Source organism: Poecilia reticulata, chromosome 5 (genome assembly GCF_904066995.2).
Source record: "Poecilia reticulata chromosome 5, P_reticulata-male-v2, whole genome shotgun sequence".
NCBI lineage: Eukaryota > Metazoa > Chordata > Actinopteri > Cyprinodontiformes > Poeciliidae > Poecilia > Poecilia reticulata.
The window spans coordinates 15,273,242-15,292,521 of record NC_088834.1 but is presented as its reverse complement, the minus strand read 5'-3'; the positions used below and the strand labels follow the sequence as shown (position 1 = coordinate 15,292,521).

General features: G+C 37.0%; 1 protein-coding gene across 4 annotated transcripts in view; it reads left to right on the top strand.

The window, feature by feature from the left end:
* The window catches only part of LOC103464608 (aminoacylase-1A-like), a 55,091-nt gene that overhangs the window by 28,969 nt on the left and 6,842 nt on the right, over positions 1–19,280 (top strand). For 3 of the 4 annotated variants that reach the window (XM_081607115.1, XM_017304812.2, XM_081607114.1), the window contains exons 3-30: positions 5,384–5,500; positions 5,837–5,896; positions 8,317–8,361; positions 9,765–9,900; positions 10,575–10,706; positions 10,810–10,867; positions 10,968–11,018; positions 11,683–11,782; positions 11,883–12,044; positions 12,152–12,262; positions 12,365–12,443; positions 15,184–15,233; positions 15,393–15,482; positions 15,591–15,656; positions 15,759–15,833; positions 15,917–15,991; positions 16,075–16,146; positions 16,276–16,347; positions 17,392–17,453; positions 17,567–17,643; positions 17,730–17,790; positions 17,864–17,961; positions 18,047–18,137; positions 18,222–18,284; positions 18,378–18,481; positions 18,578–18,676; positions 18,789–18,880; positions 19,206–19,253. In XM_081607115.1, the coding sequence (XP_081463241.1) occupies positions 5,384–5,500; positions 5,837–5,896; positions 8,317–8,361; positions 9,765–9,900; positions 10,575–10,706; positions 10,810–10,867; positions 10,968–11,018; positions 11,683–11,782; positions 11,883–12,044; positions 12,152–12,262; positions 12,365–12,443; positions 15,184–15,233; positions 15,393–15,482; positions 15,591–15,656; positions 15,759–15,833; positions 15,917–15,991; positions 16,075–16,146; positions 16,276–16,347; positions 17,392–17,453; positions 17,567–17,643; positions 17,730–17,790; positions 17,864–17,961; positions 18,047–18,137; positions 18,222–18,284; positions 18,378–18,481; positions 18,578–18,676; positions 18,789–18,880; positions 19,206–19,253 (2,346 nt within the window). The remainder of the gene's footprint in view (positions 1–5,383; positions 5,501–5,836; positions 5,897–8,316; positions 8,362–9,764; positions 9,901–10,574; positions 10,707–10,809; positions 10,868–10,967; positions 11,019–11,682; positions 11,783–11,882; positions 12,045–12,151; positions 12,263–12,364; positions 12,444–15,183; positions 15,234–15,392; positions 15,483–15,590; positions 15,657–15,758; positions 15,834–15,916; positions 15,992–16,074; positions 16,147–16,275; positions 16,348–17,391; positions 17,454–17,566; positions 17,644–17,729; positions 17,791–17,863; positions 17,962–18,046; positions 18,138–18,221; positions 18,285–18,377; positions 18,482–18,577; positions 18,677–18,788; positions 18,881–19,205; positions 19,254–19,280) is intronic. The other variant, XM_017304813.2, reaches the window with a different exon arrangement.

The window sequence follows — 19,280 nt, the reverse complement described above, 5'->3', positions numbered from 1 at the left end:
GATGTGTGGGGGCGTTGCCTCAGCGGAGCGCATCGCCATGAGTCCTTTTTGTTTGTGTCACTGCGGAGCAGATGGTCAGCCTGCAGTAAGGCCTCGATGTGACACTCGCTTCTTCATTAAGTCCTCATTAATCTCCACTTGCATCTGAAATACGCTGAATATGTTAAAGAAAATCCTTATCCTGGCTTAGGAAGCGTTTCAAATAAAACACACACACGCACGCACCCCTACACACACACACATACGCACACACACTAGGAACACCAGGAATAAAACATTGAATCCTGCGTTGGAGCCACCCACTCCATCTATATATAAATATAATATATTTAGCTGCCCATCTACATTTCAGCTAAAAGTAGCTGGTCAATTATTAAAAACATGTAATGAAACTATTTTTAATACAAGTGTCCTTTATAATCTAAAAACTTGAGTGAGAAAATCATGAAGTCCTCTATGCTATGTGGTATGCTAACCATGCTAATTCTTTTTTTGCCATTGGCTAACATCGCTATGCTAAATTCCTACATCCTACAGGAATAGTGGCTTACTGGGGTAACTTCATGTGTAGTTTGGCATTTTCATTATCAGAAAGCCACTTGATAATTTACATAGGTCTGTCACCATGGTAACTGATGCTGGAGACATAACTGGCTCTGTGGCAGGGATTGTTTTCTCAAAAATGTGTTTCCGTTAGAAGCTTGTACATCAGATTCTACTGTGAAATATTTGGTTGATAGACTACAAGATTTACAAGTTATTTATCCAGCAGCAGAGATGCAGAGAGAATCATAAATCACAGAGCAAATGATCTCATTCGTTCAAATGTTTACATCCATCTTGATATTTTAATAGTTGTTTATAATCACTAGCCAACCTTGTTTAATATTATGTTTTAAAGTATAAATTACAGTAGAGATATTTATTCAGTTTTTTTTTTTTTTTGTTCAGAAAGTGTCTTTGCAGCAGAAAAATCTTTATTTGGCTCAGTATCAAGATGAGATGCCTTTTGTTGTCAGCTATCTCAAATGTCTTAAAGAGTAAAGCCTTTTTAATGTCGTTGTAAAAAAAAAAAGCACAACCCCTTTAAAATTCTCAGATTTCTAAGTACTTCATAGATATGTCGGGTTTTTTGGAGTGTAACTTGTCTCCATTCAGTAAGTAATCCTGTGTATAACCTATGGTGTGTGTGGTTTTGCACACTCGAGGCCTGTTTTATTCATATTTATATCGAGAGTACACTTTTATATAAATATATATATTTTTGTGTACTTCGGTGTAGAAATGATTGCAACATTTGGTGCTTACTGTTGCAGTAAGCACCAGGTCATGAGACCTCGGCTTTGCAAGGTCTCATGACATACTCAAAGCAGAAATTTCAAACTGCTGAGAAATTAGTGCATGTTAAAATCAGGATTGGTGCTTTAATTTTTTTTCTGAATCCACGACTATACCAAGTATTCATTCTTCTGCAACCGCAATTTTTTAGCATCTTATGACGAGAATCTGTTATGGAACTGCAGATATCTCCTGATAACATCATCTTAGGTTTTCTTTCTGTCACATCCGTCCTCGGCCTCGCTCATTAATATATTCTCAGCAGAACCGAGTTCTTCACAGATGGCGCACAGTTCACAGAGACGTCCTGTTCATTACTGCATGTTCCCATCTTTGTTTCATGGACCAGTGTAGCATCAGGTCAGCACAGAAACTTGAGGAATGCCTTGCAGTCGGTATTAGGAATTCAATCATTGGGGGAAAAAAAATAAAAACTTCCACAATCTGTGGCAACTCCATCCATACGCTCCTCTCGTCCCACTCTCTTTCTGTTTGACACGTTGTCATCTTCCCTCTGACAGTTTTTCTCGTGAGGTTGAGAGTCTGATGACCTCAAACCAGCAACCTATTCATGGAGATGCTGGAAATATCCTGTCATTTTTTACAAATATGTCACAAGTCTCCCCCTCTTACTGCAAACTCTGTGTGAACATTTATTTGGATTACAGTTGAATATTCAGGAGAAAGAGTAGATCTTTGTTAGGGATTTTTAAAGAACATTGTTACTGCTGTTTTTTTTACTATTAGTAAAATTATTAATGCTGATGGCAATAAGTAGAACCAGCATAATACATTCATGATTTATAACTTCACCTAAAAATCTATGCATCAGGAATTATTACTGATTAAAAGTATATTGCAAGTATACTTTTAAATTGAGATAATAAAAAAAAAACTCTTGTCTGTGTTCATTGGTTCCTGCAGTTATTCAATTATTAATCCTAACTAGATTTGGAGTTTAATGTATGCAGTTTAATTTCAAACAAAGCCAAACGTAGAAGATATATTTTGTAAATCCTGCATGTCTTCTAGTCACTCATAAAATTCTCTCTGCTGTAAGAAATCATGATTAGTACTTTTTGGAGATAGCTGGGACGTAATTCAGGTCATCTAAAGTTAACCAATGTATTTCATAGTGCAGTTTAAGAACAGCATTAAAACAAGATATCTTTGCTTTAGATGGATTATAAATCCATAGTACATTGCAAAACTATTCATACCCACTAAGAGTTTAATGTATTGTATTGATATTTGTTTTTAAATGTTTTTATCTTTTTGTTTTTATTAGTTTTAATCCTTTTCAAAATCTTTTTCTCTTTCTCACTGTTTATTCAATGTCACATGCTGTTTTTATTTTAATTATGTAAAGCACTTTGAAATGCCTTGCTGCTGAAATGTGCTATACAAATAACATTTGATTGATTGATTGATTGATTTTATAGATAAACATTAAGTAGCACATAATTATGAAGAGGAAGGAAAATGAGAGATGGTTTTAAAAGTTAAAAAGTATTTGCGCTCAGCTCTGTTACTCTGATACTCTTAAAAAGAATCATGCGTAAGTAGCTGTTGACAAGTTAGTACATAGCGTGCACCTGTGTGTGATTTGATATCAGTATCAATATATCTGCTTTGTGAAGGCCTCTGAGGTTTGCTAGAGAACATTAGTGAACTAAAGAAATATGCATTCACAAGCAGTTTAAAAATATACATATTTGTATTTTTCTAGCAATAAAATGAGTTTGTCCAGATGGGTCAGATCTTAAATGAGGCTTTTTTGGACCTTAGAGTTGAAATACTTTTTCACTCAAATGTATTTCACAACATAACACAAATGGTGTGGAAAAAGGAGCGTCACACTCTTAAAAGTGTGTAAAAAAATAAAGAGTAAATATTAATAAATAAATAACAACATACTAAAATTTGAACTGAACAACAAAGCATATCTGTTTCTCCATGTGCTCTGCACTCGGTCATAAAAAGAGCTTTGTTTCTGCAAATTAATGAGAAATGCAGCTCAGGCTACCGTTAAAATTATTCTCACGTTGGTGTTTGGATAAATATCTATATAGGTCATCCCTCTATTTCAGCAAAAAACACATGCACAGCACATTATGCTTTTGTAAGGTGCTACTAAACTTTCACCATATAATTGCTGCATTCAAAGCGATCTAAGCTAAGATTTGTGACAGAAAATATAAGCTCATGGTGATTCAGAAGAAGCTACATAATGTTGCATCATTGTAAACCAGGTTTGTCATAAAGGTGCATGTATTGATGTTGGCCTTTGTACTTTTTTTCCCCATTCAAACGCTTTCAACTGTACATAGAAAAACAGTGCTGCCACCTTTTCTTTTTATCATACAGATTCATCAAAAGAAAATCCTGTAACTTGTGGAAGGACTTGTCTTGCTAGAGGACACCTGGCACTTTCATTGTTTAGATCTCTGATGATGAGATGTCTGCTATGATGCGGCTTTTTTGTGTTTGTTGTGACCAACAAAAGCTGAGGTCTTCGACAAGGTGACTGCTTGTGAGCGTAAAACTGCATGTTTGGTCAGTCGGCTTATTGCTTATCTGTTCAAAGCTTCCTTTTCTGCACATCGTTGGATTTTGAGGAGGAGAAGGAACATCCTCACATCAGATCCTGTGATTGAAAAGATTAAGGCCGAGTTGCTTATCAGTGTTAGCAATCCGAGATTGAATTAGCATGCTGCAAATTGCCTCATAAAGATCCACACATAAAACCACTACATCTGCTCAGTTGACTTGCTTTTATCACAAAAGTGCGTTTCCGTTTAGTCATAGTATATGATGCTAATTTTAAATAAAATTATGGAAGAAAAAAAAGTTACAATATCGCTATTTAATTCAAAAGCCAAAGGGAAGTTATGGGGGTTTGAAAGCATCTTAAAAATGTTGAGATAATGAGCAACTCTTACATGTATCCATGTAAATTGTTCTACAAAAACCCAGTGGATAATGTGTGACACCACCAAATCCTAATAAGAAGACAGCTTTGGCCACAAGCTGTCATCCAGTATGAAAAGCTGAACTGCAAAAGTCTGTAAAAAGAAAGGTCAGTGCTACAAATATTGATGCTTTGGTTAGGCCTGATATATTTCTCAACAAACACCTTTATTTAATTATTTAACTCTAGTCTTCCATAGAAGCGTCAGACAAAAAGATCTAATGACACAGAAGCATTTATGCCGGTTTTCTTCTCTTTCTGCATCTGTCTTTTGGTGCATTAATACTTAATGCTGTTTTTGGTAATCCACCAAGTCTTTCATACATCTAAAAGCCCAACTTTATCAACGTCGAGGGGAAATCCTAGCACACTCTCTTCCTTCCCTTCGGGGAAACAGAGCTCTTGTTTCGACACCGCTAATCTAATGCATTACAGACTAATCCATCGTGGAAAATAAGACCAGTGTTTGATAGGTATTTTCCTAGAACCTACATAAAAGAACCACAGACAACGTATATGAATTTATGACTAAACTTCTGCAAGCAAAAGGAGAAGACTCTGTCAACTGCTTCTCAGAGCTGTTCACAGAGCGTTCTGCCAATCTTTGGATACAGCTTGTCTTTTATTATCAAACTTCAAAGAGGGAGGATAGGCAAGATAAGACAGCAGAGGAAACAGCTGAGGTCGTAAAACATTTTACCTAAACACAGCAAAGGTCGTAAAACAATTTAACATCTGTCCCATGATCTGAGCCCGGTTCAAATCTCGGTCAAACTGTTTCACATGAAGATAACAGGCAGCTGTGACTTCTAGGTCGGTTCACACATACAGTTTAAAAAGGAGAACACTTTAAAGTAACAACAAAATGATAATACCAAAAATCCCTATCAGTGTTTGTTTCTGTCGCTCAGAAAATACACACGGGAAATAAGAATTTTCAAAAATAACTTCACGAATTCCGTAGAGAGTTATGAAAATTCTGTTGTTTGCAGAAAATGCTTCACTTTTGCAGAAATAACACTCCACAGAATAACTCTGACTGGCTGCTGTTGTTTTTGATATTATTACCTACAGATATACAATGAAGAAAGACGACACTTCAAGCTGGCGAAGAATGAGCCGCGCAGGATTGTGGAAAAGGTGGCCTTGGATATAGAAAAACTCCTGGCAAAGAAGCGTAAGGCACTCGATGTAAGTATACTATTGTTCAAACGCACGGTTTATGTATTTGTTTTGTTCGTGGGTGATATAATGTCATACAGGACAAAATTATGCAAGTTTGAACACAAATATGTAACAGTTTTGTAAGGGAAAAAAAAGTTTTTTCTTGTTTTTCCCCTCTAATTCAATTAATTTGTAGATTATTTTACTTTTTCACATAAGACTATTTGTAACTAAGGTAGATTGCAAATCTAAAACAAGAGCACTAACTGAACATAAATGTGGTTTCAGTGTCAAATGTTTTAAGTCAGACATGTTGTTTTACGTATGGCTGTGATGTGACGTTTCTTCGTCTGAAATGTGTAGCGTTTAGCGAGTGAAGCAGAGCGGCTCCAACGGGAACATCTATGGCAAGATGGACTTAAGGTAAGAACAGAGTTCTTTATGACTTTATTCGTCTTTATTTGTTTATTCGTCTTTTTGCTGCATCTCCTCATAAGAAACATATTTTTACTTAAAAAACAAATTGTGAATTGAGCTTCCTCCTTAAGGTAGCTGACCGTAGAAACATGACATAGAGCTGCTTACAGACGGATGAATGGTTGGATCAACTAAATTATTCTAGGTTTTGAATTTATTGTTTTCACATTAGCATTGTTCGTTGCAAGGAGCTGATTGGACTGCAGTAAATGACAGCTGATTATTACAAACTGTTACAAGTGAGTGACAGCCAAGTGTCTTGTGTTTAGACTCTCTTTGCTTTTAGTTTATTTTGTGACACTTCAATGCTGAAAAATGTTTTAAAAGGCGGAAAAGCCATCAAGAAAATTCAATTAAGTTGTTTTAAAGTCAAAACATAAGCCGTAGGTCGGAAGCAACTTATATTTAAAAACCTTTGTGAAACTGAAAATGATGAATTAATTTAATTCCCCAGTAGATGAGCAGACTACTCATTAAATGGTTGAAATGAACCAAAAGCAGAAAGGCATTAAAACGGTTTACTCATTTGCTTCAGTCAAATAGTCAGTGAAAATTCATGAACACCATCGAATACCAAATGTTTTCCTAATACTGTCTTGAAAATCCATGGGCTGGAGTGAAGTTCTGGTGGTGTAACCTGGAGTAAAACTAACTTTGCTTCATGTTAAAATGCAAACAAAAACACTCGTTCTTTTCACTTTAACTGTAAAAAAACAACTATTTTATTTATTTCTATTTTGGTTTTGATTAGGAATTTGACCAAACAGCTGAATTTGTCTTTCTTGTGACCGACGGAGTAGCAACCTTCCTTCAGCTAGGTGGGCAGCAGCTGGTATTTCCTACACTTTCTCTCATTAAAAGGATTTTAAATTGCAAAGTGCTATGAGATTTTTTTTTTTTGAGGGTTTGGAGGGGGTGACATTAAAACTTAATTGTTTGACACATTGACACATGTAAATGATCCATGCCAACGACTGAAAATCTGCAGTTAGCCTTTATGACTTGACTTGACTTTCTACTTTTATTACTAAAGAGCATATAATAAAAACATAAAAGTACAATAACCTGTCAGTTCTATAAATGTACATGTATTTTTTTTTACCTAAGTGAATTTGCAAGCTTGAAGATTTGTTGTCACTGCACTTAAAATGGAAATTTAAGCTTTTAGTACAAACATAATGCATCTGAAGGCAACAATTACTTCTCAGTTGAATGATCAACATTATATGAAAGGAGGCTTTATAGATCATTAAGATCCAGTTTTCAAGTAACCTTGGGGTAGAAATAATGATGGAGTTATTGTAAAGCGTGAAGAGATCCACACTAATGTCTAAAAACCAGCAAATGTCTCTGGGGGGATTTTCGACGCGCTTGTTCCTCCTGTTTTTGTCTTTGCACTAGGATAGCAGACAGAGAGCTGCTGAGTTTGGGTTTGGACCAGACAGTTTGGTAATCAGTAAAAAAGCTAAAAATAGGAACACCTCTCTGTAGATGCTGAAGCATGTCGTGCGTTTTCAGAAACTCAGACTAACAGATGGTGATGGTCCACACAGCCGGTCCACTGAATCATAGCGTGACAGTTCTGAGCAAAGAAACAGTGCTGGACAATAAGAGACATTTGGTAGTTACAGCAAACAGAAAAAAAGTTATATCTAATGCCTTTAGTTACTGTTAATTTTAGTTTTTAATTAGCAACGAGAACATCACAAGTTCAAAGCTTAATTTTGGCATTAAGCAACTGTTTATTTGTACTTGTTAAATATTCTTTGATTTGAGTAGCGAGAAGAACGGAGAAGGTTTGTGGATGGACTGACTGGTTCATGGCATCTTGTGGAAAATCAACAAATACGTTTGGTTTAGTAAGAAAAGGGTCAACTAAGCAAAAGTAGATCAATAATTTAAGGAAGGATTTAAAGCCAGCGTTAGGACACATTTGTAAATAATTCACATAGTGAAAAACAGTCCGGTACTCACGGATACTGGAATCTCTCTGCTGTATGTAACTATCCTGCCACAGTTACATATGGCTACATATGACTTGTATTACATATAGTAGCATTTAGTCTGAACTAAATTATAAGTCTGGGGTAAAAGCACCTCATCCAACCTGTGATTTTCCCTCCACTAAGTTCCCTCAATCAACCTGGATGACACAAGATCAGAAAGGAAAGAGAGGAAAAGTGTTGGAAAAATATTTTCATATTATTATTGTTTGAGTCAAATGTAAGTTACCAATCATTTTTAACCTTTTTAAAAAAGATTTTTTGGTGAATCCAGACTCTCATTTGACAAGTGCATTCACGTGACTGCTCATCCTCATGGCGTTTCACGGCCTTCATCATCTCTCTCCATCTGCTTTCCTGCAGGAGCTTGACATGGCCTACTATGACTCCAAAGCTGATTTGGAATATGTAAGTGCTGGATAAACAAATTTAGTCAAACTGACAAGGATTAAAGGGCTTTCCTCTTCTGTTGTGTTCAAGCTCGTAGTTTACTACTAATTTGCTTCCATGTCTGAAGTTGAGAAATATGTTAAAAAGTTTAAGAGGGGAAAAAAAATGGAGCACAAGGCAGCTGGAAAAACAACAAAAGCTGGTGAAGACGCCACATTCAAAACACCAAACTTGGCGACCAGTAATGATAACATGACCTCAAGCTTAAATTAAGTGTCATAGAGTAAATATTTAGATTTTGATTTAAGTAGAAGGAAGTCTGGATTGTTATTCCTTGTTAACAGGAGATTGAAGACCTAACAAACCAGCACCGTACCCAGGGATTTAAAACTGCTCTGTGGAGTGACAAACGATCACTTGTAACAAAAACTGTAATTCAAAATATAGAAGTCTGTCAGCTTTCCTCTAGCCATTGCAATTTCTGCTCCAGTTCCAGCAACATTACCCTGTTGTGTGCAGATACAAACACATTCCTCTTAAAAATGCATGTCGCCAGAACGGTCTGCATTTTACTCCTGCAGGTTTACCTGCTCTCCAGTAATGGAGCTGTCAAAACATTTCGCTTTAGGAAACCATCGCATCACTCAGTAGAAATGTCTATCATTTAAAAGGCCTGTTCAAGCTAATGGAACAAATGGTGGACTGAAGGGAAGTTACCAACAGACAGTCATACTGCAGCTACGGTCAAACGCGCTCCTTTCTTTTCTTCAGGCACAGAAGAAAAAAGTCACAGCTGAAACAAATTTTCACAAATTTTTTGGTTTCAGTGAGTTATTTATTGAAGTGAAATTGGACAAAGCTGTTGAAAAATGATGCCTTTTCTTATCTGATCTATTTTATGCTCAGAGTCTACACCCGACGTAACTCTCTGGTCTGCCTGTTGACTCCCTGCTCGAGTTTCCTCCCTGAGCCATGGCATGAAGTTTTCCCTCGGGTTTGGGTTGTTCCTTCCCATAAGTCCCAAATTCCAGTTGTTTCATTATCTCTGGCCACAGCATGTTTCCTGCATAGATGATCTATGTAGCTAAACGTCCTCGAGCTGCAAAAAAGTGGCCACACATCCATTCTATACATCGCTGTTAAAATGGCCTTTTTTTTAAGAAAAGGATCCATTCTGTGAGATATTTCCGGTCATAGATATTATAGATGCAAAATGCATTATTCATTTCTTCATAAGTACTTTCTGCTCTTTGTTTTTTGTTTTTTTAATTGGCTTTTAAAACTTTGTTTTTAGGTTGTCTTGATCTAAAAACTTATCATTCAACCTACATTGAATTTTGAACTATCAAAGGAGAAGTTAGAAGTTATCACAATGGAAAGGTAAAGTTTATACTTCAGTTTTTACACTCTTGCTTTGTCAGTACTCCATGGACGGAGAGGCAGAGGTGGAAAACCCCTCCCAACTTAAGCTGGAGTTTGTGTACGATCCAAACTTCAAAAATAACGTCAACTTCTCGCACACCGCAGTTCAGATCCCGACAGATATTTACAAAGGAGGTGAGTGGTGCTCCCATTATGTCACTTTGAGAGCAGGATCCTGCAAACTTGCTCCTCACTTAATATTCTTGTGCGACTTATTTGTGGTAAACATAATTTTACTTAATAAAGCTGAGATGTCAAGAGATTTAGCAAGTTTTTGTTAATGAAGATTTAGAATGAATTGCTATGTTATCTTTAAGAGTCGCTTTAATTCAAACTCCACAAGTTAAATCAGAACTTTAATAAGCTTCTCAAAAGTTTTGCTTGGTGCCTTTTTGTTACTTGAGCAAAAAGGCAGAATCAAATTTTTGATGTCTAGAAATGGTTTTTGTGATACTTGCAACTTGTTTTATTTGTGGATGTAATTTATCTCTCTTTTAAAAGTATGTTTTTCTTTTATAGTCACTAGTAGTGACATTTTTTCTGTCTTCCTTTCTATCCTTTCTTCAGTCTTTTCTTCCTTTTTTCTTCATTTATGAAATATGAAAACTGATACAGGCAATATATGGTTCGTACATATGGCACACAAATCTGGGTTTATTGTTTATGTTTATTATAAATAAAAAGACAATGAAGACACTTATCATGTTTCAAGATGTGTCAAATTATGGTTTTGCACATTTTTCTTTATTTATTAGAAATATCACCAAAAAGGAGTATTTTACGAGCCGTCTTTTCTCTTCTGTCCTCAGCTCCAGACATCCTGAATGAGCTGAACTGGACGCAGGCGCTGGAGAGAGTGTTCATGGAGAACAGCAGGGAGGATCCGTCGCTGCTGTGGCAGGCGTTTGGGAGCGCGACAGGAGTCACTCGCTACTATCCAGGTGGGGTTTTAAGCAGCTGTCTCTGCTGTTACTGTGAACTAACTCTTTTGAATTCATCAACCACAAAGTTATACAAAGACACCAAGTTATTTATGCATTGCAGCATCTCCGTGGAAAGCGCCCGACAAAATCGACCTGTACGATGTCCGAAGGAGGCCCTGGTACGTTACGATGCGTAAAAAAACCCTGGATATGTTGACGTATTATAAACGTAAAGTAAAGATAGATTTAGGTTTTTTCCTACGTCCTTCTTTGTCTCAGGTACATCCAGGGGGCTTCATCTCCCAAAGACATGGTCATCCTTGTTGATGTGTAAGTACAGAGTCATGTTTTGGAGGTTTTTCTAGGAAATTGAAGAAGTGCATTTGGTAGCGCTTCAGGGGAAGGTAACCTACAGATAATCTAAGTTTTAACATGATCTTATGTTGAAATTTTTAAATTTGGGATTGGAAAACTGTTTTATGGAGTCATGATCAGATTCATTTTCCATTCAGGAGATCACTGCATATACAGTATGTCGTTTCTAAATGTGGTTGTGTTGGACGCTTTTGACCAATGTCCTGTTTAAGCATCTATTTATATATTATTGTCAACCATCTAGCTGCAGACTTGAAGGGAGACAGTTCTCCATTTTCATTATTTAACCCACTTTGTGCAAATCACCTGAACTGCCGACAGCAAAACCGACTCAAACATGATTCATTCACAGCCATGCTTCATCTATTAGGTGACTCCTGCAATCATTTCTCTAGTGAACGTTTTAAAAACATTCAAATTTTTACCTTATATTAAATTCTAGGTCTTTGCCTCATTATCCAAAACGAACTGTACTAATTCCATGTAACTACAATGCTACCAAGATCTTATTTACCATATCACTTAACCAAGTTAACTGGCTAATTACAACAATAAGTTCAAAAGACTGAAACCTCTTCTGCCACTGCTCATGTTTGTGTTGCCTCCTGCGTTTGATCAGGAGCGGCAGCGTCAGCGGACTCACGCTCAAACTGATCAAGGCGTCTGTGATGGAAATGCTGGACACTTTATCTGATGACGACTATGTCAACGTGGCCAGAGTTGGTATCTGCATGGATTCCTGCCTTGTGATTAGTCACGAATCAATACTCCTCTTCACCTTTTGTACTTTAAAGCGGACTGTCTCCTGCTGTGTTTCAGTTCAATGAGAAGGCTGAGGCAGTGGTCCCTTGCTTCAAACATCTGGTCCAGGCTAACGTGCGAAACAAGAAGATTTTCAAGGAGGCCGTGCAGCAAATGCAAGCTAAGGGCACCACTGACTACAAGTCTGGGTTTCATTTTGCCTTTAACCAGCTTCTTAACGTGAGTTCCTCTGTGACTTACTGTACCAGGAGGAAAATGAGCTCCAAACACACTATGTTTTGTCTCTGTATCAGCCTGTCATGCATTTTTATTACTGTATTTTACAGAAGACAAACGTCCCGCGGGCTAACTGCAATAAAATAATTATGCTATTTACTGACGGAGGGGAGGATAGGGCTCAGGATGTCTTCCTGCAATATAACTGGCCCAACAAAACGGTCAGTGTTACCGTGATATATTCCATGCAATCTTCTGTGCATGAAATTGATGCATTTTATTGCTTGGATCCCATTTATTTTCTCTCTGCCTCCTCCATCAAGGTCCGCGTGTTTACCTTTTCCGTGGGTCAACATAACTACGACGTGACGCCTTTACAGTGGATTGCTTGTACTAATAAAGGTGAGCCGACATTTTTCTTTCACCATGTTTTATGTCCATTTACTTTGCAAATCGTCACCATGAAGAGTGACTGTTTCAAAGGTTTAGAGACAGCAGCTCCAAAACCAAGTCAGTAGTGAAAGCATAATGAACAGCATTTTGTTATGTAAGAGACTTTAGCTATACATCATCCTTTATACGACCACTGTTTCCTACAAGACCTGAATAATTTTGTTTGCAGACATATTTCTTCTTTTATTATGATTAATATTTTCTCCTTATGCATTTGGGGAAAAAAAGATAAAGTTTTGTGTAGACATACTTTGTAACTATAAAAAACAAAACACTTCTACATAACCCTTTTATGTTAAATGAGAAAAAATATTTTATTTCAGCGCCATTTCCTGTTACACATTTTTTCCTTACAGTCCTTTCTGTTAGCTATAAAAATAATCACTAAAATAAACAGTACTAGAATGTTGTTTTTATTTATCTAACCAATTTTCAGTAAACTATTAAAGATAACAGTTTAAAGACATATTTCAAGTTTATGTTTAGCAGAACATTTGGTGTAATTGGTAGAATATGCTGCATTTTCCCAGAGATTTAAAGAACCCAAACAAAAGTTAAAACAGCAAACCTAAAATGTTACAATTGAGTTGAATGGTAAGAAAAACAAATAGCTCAGATCTGATATCAAGCATGAAGAAAAGCTCACAAGGATCATGAAATAAATAGAGACCTGAGGGCGGCATGCATATTTTGTGAATGTGGATCCACTATAACTTTGACGAAATAAAAAAGATGATTATTGAGTTTAAGGAGGATGGTAGGAGTACCAACTCTGCCACCTGAGATGATCCAGCTGTGTCTTCCTTCAGTCAATTATTCTTATGTGCACTGATGACTTAACTGTGAGAGCTTAAAAAAAAACTCATTAGAAAGGCCTTATATGAAACATGGCTGTGAAGATGCAATTCTTCATAGCCAGGGAAAAATGTAGCCCGTCTTAAATTATTCAAGAATGGGACCTACAAACCCAGTTTTTGACTTAAATTCACTCAAAAGCATTAGATACACTTAAACAGGATATTTTATGATTAGATCAGTACCATCTAACAAAATCAATACGAACAATTAACCAAGCCTTAGGAAATTGAAACAGCAGAATAAAACATCATGAACTTAAATGCTATTCTGGGAGAACTATAATTTCTTGGAGGAAATTTTAAAGTTCTAGTTATAAATGCTCAGTTTTACTAATTTACATAAACCTTTTGTTTTACTTGTTCATTTTTAACATTTGTGTGTAGGTGCATTGCTTTTCTGGACATCATACTGAATATAAACTGACTGAGATATTTGCATATTAGCTGAAACATAAAAACATTTTGATAGTTTGCAGAATGACGTTCTACACAAATATACGTGTTGGATAAAACAAAAAGTAAGCAAGGTCAGCTTCGTGTTGGTTGTCTGGTTTTAGAACTGATATTTTATAAAACTGCTGAATTCTTTACTCTGGTTTGGTACATTATGAAAGATCTAGCTAGACTACAGGAGGTTCTGCTGTAACTGGTTCCTATCTTGATTTTTTTTTTTTTAAATGTACCTCATGTGGAAAATCATAATTTTTCTAGATGGATTATGCACATCATAATGATGTGCAAATCATCATTATTATGATGAAGAAAAAAAATACAGAAAAATTCTGTATTTTTTCTGACAAAATACTAAAAAGCTGTGGTCTCATAAGCAAGCATCATCACCTTTCAAAAATATTCAAAGATCTTTATCTTGTCCACATTTTGCCACAAACGTGAATGTATTTTATTTTAAATAATGCAACATTATCGGCACACAAAGTTATTCGCATTTGGAAAGTGGAAAGATTTTCTTTTTCTTTTAAAAGATTTATTAATTGACAACGCATCAAAATACAGTTGCCATTTTTGTATAATTTGTAAGAAGTAATTTGTCTGTATTTAAATTTTTAATAAAAAACAAAAAAAAAAAAAAAGCATTGAGGTTTACAGCTTAGGTGAGAAGACTATCGGTTGTGACTGTGAAGCTAGCCAGATTTAGGAAGATGAATGGAGGTAATTAGAGAACAATCCTTGAAGAAGCTGCAAAAAATTGCAAAAATATGAAGTTTATCTTTGAGCTGGAAAGCAATACCCAAAACATACAGCCAGAGCTACAAATTAATGGTTTATATCGAAACATTTTAGAATGACCCAATCAAAGTACAGAGGAAACTTTAATTGAGTCTGACCTCTTTTGTGAAGGAAAATGCAAAAAAGAAATGTCAGTTTCTACATGTACAAATCATGTTTTTAACTTCAGGGTACAGATATGAAATTATTTAGGAGCTATTTCCAAGCATCTTAAATGTAGATAAAAGGAAAAATAAAATCTTGATGACTGGACTTCATTTGATTGGACTGGATTGGATTGGACTGGATTAGCACCAGTTCAGAGTTTTAATCTCATAATCTTTGTTCTTTGGGAGCTTTTATGGGTATGATTTTTTATTTTTTTTTGCCTGATCTGAATAAGTACACTGACATTTACTGCTGTGTAATATTCCTCTCTAAGCTCCCTGTCTGTGCGATGTAGGTGTCTGAGTCACAGTTTTAAGTAACATCTACTCAAATCTGGAATATTCATAAACCCCACCATGTGTTTCCTCTGATCTCACGCATGCGGTCTCTTTTCTTTCTCTCTGTCTGTCTGTTTTCCCCCCTCTGCGGCCTGCCAGGTTACTATTTTGAGATCCGTTCCATCTGTGCCATACGGATTAATACCCAGGTGGGTTTGCTTGGTTCCTCTGATGCAGCTGATCCCTCAATTACTGTTTTACTTCAAGCAACCATCCTCGTTTTGCGGCGTTCCCGGTCTGCGGCTTGATGCTGTGTTTTTGTTTTGGGGCTGGCTCTCACATCACTGTGTGTGTGTGTGTTTCATCAGGAGTACCTGGACGTGCTGGGGCGCCCCATGGTTCTGGCAGGCGGCGAGGCCAAGCAGGTTCAGTGGACCAACGTGTATCAGGACGCTCTGGTGAGTTTCTGAGTCTGCTCAGTCAAACACAGCAAATAAATCTTACACACTGGAGAAAAAGTGAACTGTTCGAATATACATAAGTGGTTCTGAACTTCTTCTTTGCAGGGTCTCGGCCTGGTAGTGACGGGGACTTTGCCTGTGTTCAATCTCACTATGAGTGGAAACTCACAGGTAGGAAAACTTTTATTTTCCCCACAGTTTAGTTTGATTGTCAGAAGCTTAAAAGTTCAGATTGAACATTTTTATGTGTTGTCTTCTGTACGATTTTTCCAGAATCAGTTGATATTAGGCGTCATGGGAGTGGATGTACATCTAGATGAGATAAAGCGACTGACACCACGCTATAACGTACGTACAGCTTGATTTTTGTTTTTAACTCGCTACACAGAGCAGCAGAGCAGTTCAACTCTCGGTTTTTGTCTCTGGAACAGCTCGGAGCCAACGGATACATATTTGCCATCGATCCAAATGGATATCTGCTCCTCCATCCTAATCTCCAGCCGAAGGTGAGCTATATCTGAGCACTGAGAGGTCGCTAGGTTTCAGGTTTCTGGGAAGGCTTATGGGATTTCTGTTTGACTCGTCCCAGCCTGTGAACCTCCCCGAACCCGTGACCTTGGACTTCCTGGATGCAGAAGTAGAGGACAGTAATAAGGAGGAGGTGAGCAGCACATAAAAGTGCAAAATAGTATTAATTAGTTGGTCTCTCACCAGTCCCATGTTTGTACTGGTAACTAAAGGATTGCTCAAACAAACAAATAAACAAAAAAAATTACTTTCTTTTACTCAGATTCGACGACAGATGATTGATGGAAAACCAGGGGAAATGCAGATAAAAACTCTCATTAATTCTGTTGATGACGTAAGTAAATTGAAACAATATTTATATTTCCAGACTTCTTTGTTGCCTAAGTGATGAAATATATTCCTCCAGCCAGTTTTATTCTACTTCTGTATTACATCAAAACTCCCACTCTAATGTCATCCTTCTGTCCATCCCTCTGTTCTCCATACAACTATCCATTGATGAAAATAATTATACAAATTGACAACACAGAAAATCGGAATCTTGACAAGTATGAAAAATCTGTGTCTGCCTTTTTCTATAACTGCATTTATCAGAGTTATCTACAGAATTCTTTTGACTGTGTGCAAATATTCTGTTGGTTTTAAGTAATAAATTGGCAATATATGAATATAATTTATTTAATAATCTAGTTTTTCATGGTTTTAAAGATTTAATTATAGTACGGCCACCACTTGGTGTCACTGTGCACCATATTACAGACAGTGCTCTGCAGTAGTCTTATGAAACAATGTGAAAGAGCCGATTTCATTATCTTACACGTTAAGAAATTACACCCCTGCTATCCCTAAGAACTTATTTTCACATATATTTAATATAATTTCTCAAAGCAGATCGACTTTTACCCAAACTGAATGGCAGAGAGGTGGATGGATACAGAGTAAACTTGCACACATAATTCTGTCCATTCTGCAGCATAGAAGAGGAAGTAGTTCTGCTGTGAAATAAATACATGATTAGGTTTATATAGGTGAGACATGTAAACATCTAGCAAAAGACAAAGAAAACATCAAAATCTGAAAAAGCAGTTCTTGTTTTACCTTATATTTTTTTATATAATTTAAACATTGTTGGATGATTTAGTACCTATTACTCACTAAACACCAAAACTAAGAAATAATGCTAAGGATACGTTGCAGTTTGAATAATAGTGAGTGGGAGATTAAGTTAAATTTGCTGTAATTTGTCATTAAATTAGGAAGGAAGAATTTTACCTTATCAAGTTTCACATGGGAAAAAAAAATGAAATGATAGAGTTTCTGAAAATATTTTTCAAAACTTGACATCTGTATGTTGACAAACACATCTGTATTATGGCAGCAATACATCGATGAGGCATACAGAGGCTACACCTGGACTCCAATCAATGACACCGATTACAGGTAAACTCAAAAAAAGAAAAAAAAAAGTATATTTTTTTACATTATGTAGCTTTTCCTCTCCTGCTGTATCTCCTCAATAATTTCTTTATGTGTTGGGCTGCTGCCACCTGCAGTCTTGGTCTGGTATTACCTCCGTACGGTGAGAACTTCATCCAGGCAGACCTGAGCGATGTGATGGTGCAGCTCCAGTGTGAGTACAGGAAGGAGTTTATCTGTGTGATATAGCATCATGACAACCATGAGAGCTCAAAGAAGCGTCTCTGTTTTGTGCTTTAGATATGCAGTCATTGTTGCCGAGCTCCTTTGAATCCTCGGGGCATGTTTTTCTGGCTCCCAGGTGACCGTCCTTACTTTCTTTCATTCTGTTTTAAGCGAAAGAATTAGTTTCATTCATTCTTTTGTATCTGCAGAGAATACTGCAAGAACCTGCAGCTTTCTGATAACAACACCCAGTTCCTGCAGAACTTCCTCTCTCTCATGCTGGATATCTCCCCAGAGTCTGATGAATGTGAGTTCACACACACACACAGAGTTCCTACCTTAGAGTTCAGGACACACACAGATAGATAATCTGCCTCGTTTTCATTTCACAGGTGACCAAGGTCTCATCCACAACCTTATCCTGGATTCCAGGATTATTGGTCAGCTTGCGTCTCGTGTTTGGAAGAAACAGGATCTGAATGCGTGAGTCGGCTACACAGTGAAGAAAAAAGCAAAGCCTACTCACAGTCACCAAACAAACTAATGCCGACTGAATAATAATTACAGGTACGGCTTCCTGGCTGTTTTCGGATCCACGCACGGAGGAATAACGCGAGTTTTTCCCAACATGTGCGTAAAATCAGCAACAGAGGCAGAAATGTTTTAAACGAAGGCAGACTTTTTTGGTTTAGATGCTTCGTCGTGTGTGTTTCTGATCCTTAGAGCTGCCGAGTTGTGGGACGAGGATCCAGAACCGTTTAATTCGGATTATTACAGAAGAAGCCTGGATAATAAAGGCTACATGTTCAGACCTTCACTGAGACCCTGTGAGTAACACAGCAAAACGCAGAATATAAATCATATAAAATCATGACAGCTAATGTGCAAATACAGTAATCCCCTCATGTGTTTGTCCTGAGCAGCAGATGATGACCCTTTTGGGGCTGAAAACGGCACCACAGGAATCCTGGTGAGTTCAGCTGTCGAGGTGGATTTAGGAGGAAAACTGCTCAAGCCTTCAGGTGAGAAACCACTTCACTCTGATATTCAGGAAACCACTTTACCTTTTCATTTAAGCACTCACATGTTATTGGTTCTCCTGGAGTTTACTTGGATTGTTCTCCTCTCACACAGTGATTGGAGTGAAGCTGGACCTGGAGGCGTGGGTGGACAAGTTTAAAATCCTGGCCAGCAACGTGTCAGATAACCGACAGGGGTCACACAAGGTACACCACAGACGTTCAGTCCTTAATCACATCGTTAGAACGATCCAGCTTTCAGCCTGGTTATTCTATTTTATTTAGGACATTTCATTTCCTTCTCTTTTCACCTCACCTTCATTTTTCTTTGTAATCTTACTGGTGTGTGCTGTTTTAAATCTCTATGTAGCTGCTTTATAAGTGCTTGTTTTGCTGTTGTCCATTTCTGATTTTTTGTTTTTGATTTTTTTTTTAAACACAGAGTTTTTAATCAATGTATGAAATAAAATGAGCTCTGCATCTATGAATAAAGTTGTCCCTAACTCTTCTGATTTTGGTTTTTTCTGAATAGTGTGGACCATCCAGAAGCTGTGAGATGGACTGTGAAGTGAACACAGATGTAAGAACGTTTCCTCTTTTCAGTTGT